Consider the following 3,923-nt stretch of genomic DNA (forward strand, 5'->3'; position numbering starts at 1 on the left):
ACATTAACCATCCCAGTCTACAGTCTCTGTGGCTCCAAATCAGGACTTACCCTCTGCACATTAACCATCCCAGTTTACAGTCTCTGTGGCTCCAAATCAGTACTCACCCTCTGTACATTAACCATCCCAGTCTACAGTCTCTGTGACTCCAAATCAGTACACCCTCTGTACATTAACCATCCCAGTCTACAGTCTCTGTGGCTCCAAATCAGTACTCACCCTCTGTACATTAACCATCCCAGTCTACAGTCTCTGTGGCTCCAAATCAGTACTCACCCTCTTCACATTAACCATCCCAGTTTACAGTCTCTGTGGCTCCAAATCAGGACTTACCCTCTGTACATTAAAAAACGGCCAGTCAGGTTTTGCTGTAATCCCAGAATGTTAACGGTCTCCAGATCATTTTACATCTTTCAAATCTGATGATAACCTTTGACTTTGGGATAGTTTGTTGGTAGCTTAAATATTCTTTTGTTTAGGTTTTTCTCCTAATAGCTATTCATATTTTTATACAGGCTGTGTAGATGTTAGTGTATGCCATTTATAAAACAGGAAGTGCTTGAATCTAGGTTTTACACATACACACCCTTTGGCGTTAAACAGATTAAAATCTTAGAGCCAGGTATGGTGGAACATGCCTGAGAGACAGAGGCAGGAGAATCAAGAGTCCAAGGCTACCCTTGGCTACATAGTGAGTTCAAGCCCAGCCTGAGCTACATGACACTCGGTCTCAAAAAGAAAGAAAATTCAGTTAGTAGATTTCCTATGTCTTATTAGCTTGATCACAAACTCCAGTTACTTTCATTTCTACTATAATCAGAAACTGGTTTAAATTATGATTTGATAATGTTTTTATGTACAAGTACAAAGTTCTCTTAACATTGAACACCTTGCAGGTACCTTGGTTTGTAATGCCTAGCATTCATTAGCATTCTATTGATGTAGAAAATGTGAATAGTGCAGATTCAACTCGTAGAAACTTTGAAGAGAGAAGTTATATTTCACTTTGTGTTTTTAATATTTGGTTCTCCCATAAAAAGTACTAGAAAGTTCCATTTAGGCTTTCTCATAATTTTATTTTAATTTGGAATGTGGTGATCTTTTTATTTGTTTGCCTATTTATTTCTTTATATTGGGGGTTGAATCCAGGGCCCAGTACATGCTAAAATTCTAAATATGAATGTTGGCATGCCCTTTCTTTCCAGACAAGTTTGCATTTTAATGAAAATCTAACATGACACACTTGATGCCCAGAATCTTATGGTCAGCTGGTGCTATACATTAGTGGGATGTGATTTTTTTAAAGAATAGTAGGATGGGATTTTTTTGTGTGTGTTATTTTGTTTGGTCATTTATTTTCAGTTTTTTAAACAAGGTCTTGTGTAGCCCAGTCTGGCTGTCAAGCTTGCAGTGTGGAGAGGCTGCCCTGAGACCCTGTTAGTCCGCTCTCTCTGTGGAGACAAAGTAACTAAGTATATGTGATCTTGGTTGAGATCTAGGAAGGAGATAGAGACGAATGAGTAGGAAAAGCAGCATGTACTCTACCTAATCAAGCTGTCTTGTCACCGTTATCCTCCATTCCCTGTATTAGTACTTGGCCCTATAGAATTCTCTCAGAACCAAGCTAAAGATGATTTATTGTGTGGCATTATCAATTAGAACTATATCCATTGGTGGGCTATAGGCATGTGCTACCATACCTGGCTTATCTTGATTTGGAGAGTTAGCTAAGTAGGTAATTAATTGGGAGGTGTGTTTTGATAGCATTTATCCAATAGTTGCCTCTATATTTTAAAATTTAATACAGACTCTAACTTAATTGACTAAAAGGAACATTTTATTCATAGCTCTTAAATTTAAGATTATAGAAAAAAAGATATATGTAAATTCCCTCAGTAGAGCCTGGCTCTTTTGATGACTCAGTAAGTAGAAGGATTTTTTAATAAATAATACATGCCATTTTTAGTGTACATATATATATGTATATATATGTATATGCATAAATAGTACTGTATTTTTGTAGTATATACTAATTTTAATAAGTATCTTTGGAATCTAATGAACCAGGCTTAAGAGTCTACATTTGGACAGGCTTAGTATTCGAACTTTGTGTTCCCAATTAGATCTGCTTTTTTTTTTTTTTTTTTAAACAGAATCCCAAAACAAAAGAGCAGATTGAAAATCTCTTGCGGAATGGGATGAACAAGGAATTGCGTGATCGTCTTTGTTGCCGGATGACTTTTGGGACTGCAGGCCTTCGATCTGCCATGGGGGCAGGATTTTGCTATATTAATGACCTTACAGTAATACAGTCAACACAGGCAAGTATTACAAAATATTATATATATGTACTTTTCTCATTCTATTATTTTACTTTATAAGTTAGGTAGTACCCTTTCAAAAAATTAACTCTTTTGTTCAGGAAGGTATTGTTATAAACAAAAAGGGCAGACCCAATTTTGATCATTTGTTTTGCCGAAGATTTATGTTGGAAATCATTTATATACCCTACAAAAACAGTCCTTTTCATGGACTTTAGTCCCATCACTAAAGAGGGAGACTGAAGCTGATGAACTCTGTAGTTTGAGGACAGGCTGGTCTACATAGCAAGTTCTAGGCCGGTCAGGACCACATAAGGAGGTGGTGAAATTTTTCCTGGTTTCTTCTGAATACACTTACAGACATGCCCCACCCTTTCCCCTTACCTGACTTTCATTCCCTACGGTTTGTTCTCTCTTCCTCATGTTTTATGTATTGTACTGGCTATTAAGTTGGTATTTCTGTAGTACTAAATGTGTTTGCAAATCTGAGAAATAATTGTCCTCTCACAGTTGTGGGTCAAGCAGTATTGCTCCCAGACTAGTAAGCATGGCCATAAAGGCCGAAGCCAGGTCAGAGTCAATAAGCAGTACGCTGAACATAAAAACAGGAGATTTTTAGGTTGTAAAATGGAGACAGTGAGGCTGGCATGCAGCTCAGTGGTAATGCACTTGCCTAGCCCGTTCATCCTCAACGCTGAAAGGGAGGCAGGCACTTAAGGCGGAAGCTTGTTCAGGAACTAATCTTCTGTCTCTTTGCTTCAGGGGATGTACAAATACCTGGAGAGATGTTTTTCAGACTTCAAACAGAGAGGTTTTGTTGTTGGCTATGACACTCGGGGTCAAGTAACTAGCAGCTGCAGCAGCCAGAGGTACAGTGTTAATTACTTCAAAGATTACATTGGAAAATATTTAACATTTTTTTCTAGTGGTAAGAGTTCTGAAACAAGATGCCTTCATAGAGAAACATGAGCTCATGCTATTGCTAATGTATGTTTTTCTGAAGCTTGAGAACAATTTTAGCTGAAATAGAAATTAAAACACCTCAGAGATAAGCTTTAGATTTTATAAAAGTATAAAATCTTAAATACTGGAAGTTCACAGAATAATGTTAGTGTCTACATTGAGGGGATACAGTCACTGAGTAGGGGTAATTGTGAAGCTTCTGTTCTCATAATCCTTTTCTAGGATCTCTTCATAAATTGATAATTATACTTTTTTTTTGAGTTAATTTGTTTCACTTTCCTCCAATCTTACTGTCTTTTACAAATTTTATTTCTTTGTTTAAAACAGCTATCACCACCAAAAGATGAATGAGAAATGAATAACTGTAATGTTAAAGACCTTTTAGTTTTCTTACTTGTATTTGGAGGGTTAGGGGTTTTGCTTGCTTGCTTGTTTGTTTTGTGTATGTGTGTCTGGGAATGAACGTAGGAACCAGTGTGCTGCCACTAAGTTATATCTCTAGCTCTTCAGGGGAGGGGCAAACAAAACAGCAAGCAAAAAATTCTTAACAATTTCAAGTTGGTGCATCAAGGTCAAATAATTAGCTTAAATTATTCATTCATTCATTCATTCATTCATTCATTCATTCATTCATTCATT

General features: G+C 36.8%; 1 protein-coding gene across 1 annotated transcript in view; it reads left to right on the forward strand.

Moving 5' to 3' along the window:
* Nucleotides 1-3,923, forward strand: part of Pgm2l1 (phosphoglucomutase 2 like 1) — a 44,441-nt gene that overhangs the window by 21,255 nt on the left and 19,263 nt on the right. Inside the window, exons 2-3 of the mRNA XM_055623226.1 lie at nt 2,154-2,321; nt 3,084-3,190. Coding sequence (XP_055479201.1) covers nt 2,154-2,321; nt 3,084-3,190 — 275 coding nt within the window. The remainder of the gene's footprint in view (nt 1-2,153; nt 2,322-3,083; nt 3,191-3,923) is intronic.

The sequence above is a fragment of the Psammomys obesus genome, unplaced genomic scaffold, assembly GCF_907164565.1.
Source record: "Psammomys obesus unplaced genomic scaffold, mPsaObe1.curated_primary_1811, whole genome shotgun sequence".
NCBI classification, from domain to species: Eukaryota; Metazoa; Chordata; class Mammalia; order Rodentia; family Muridae; genus Psammomys; species Psammomys obesus.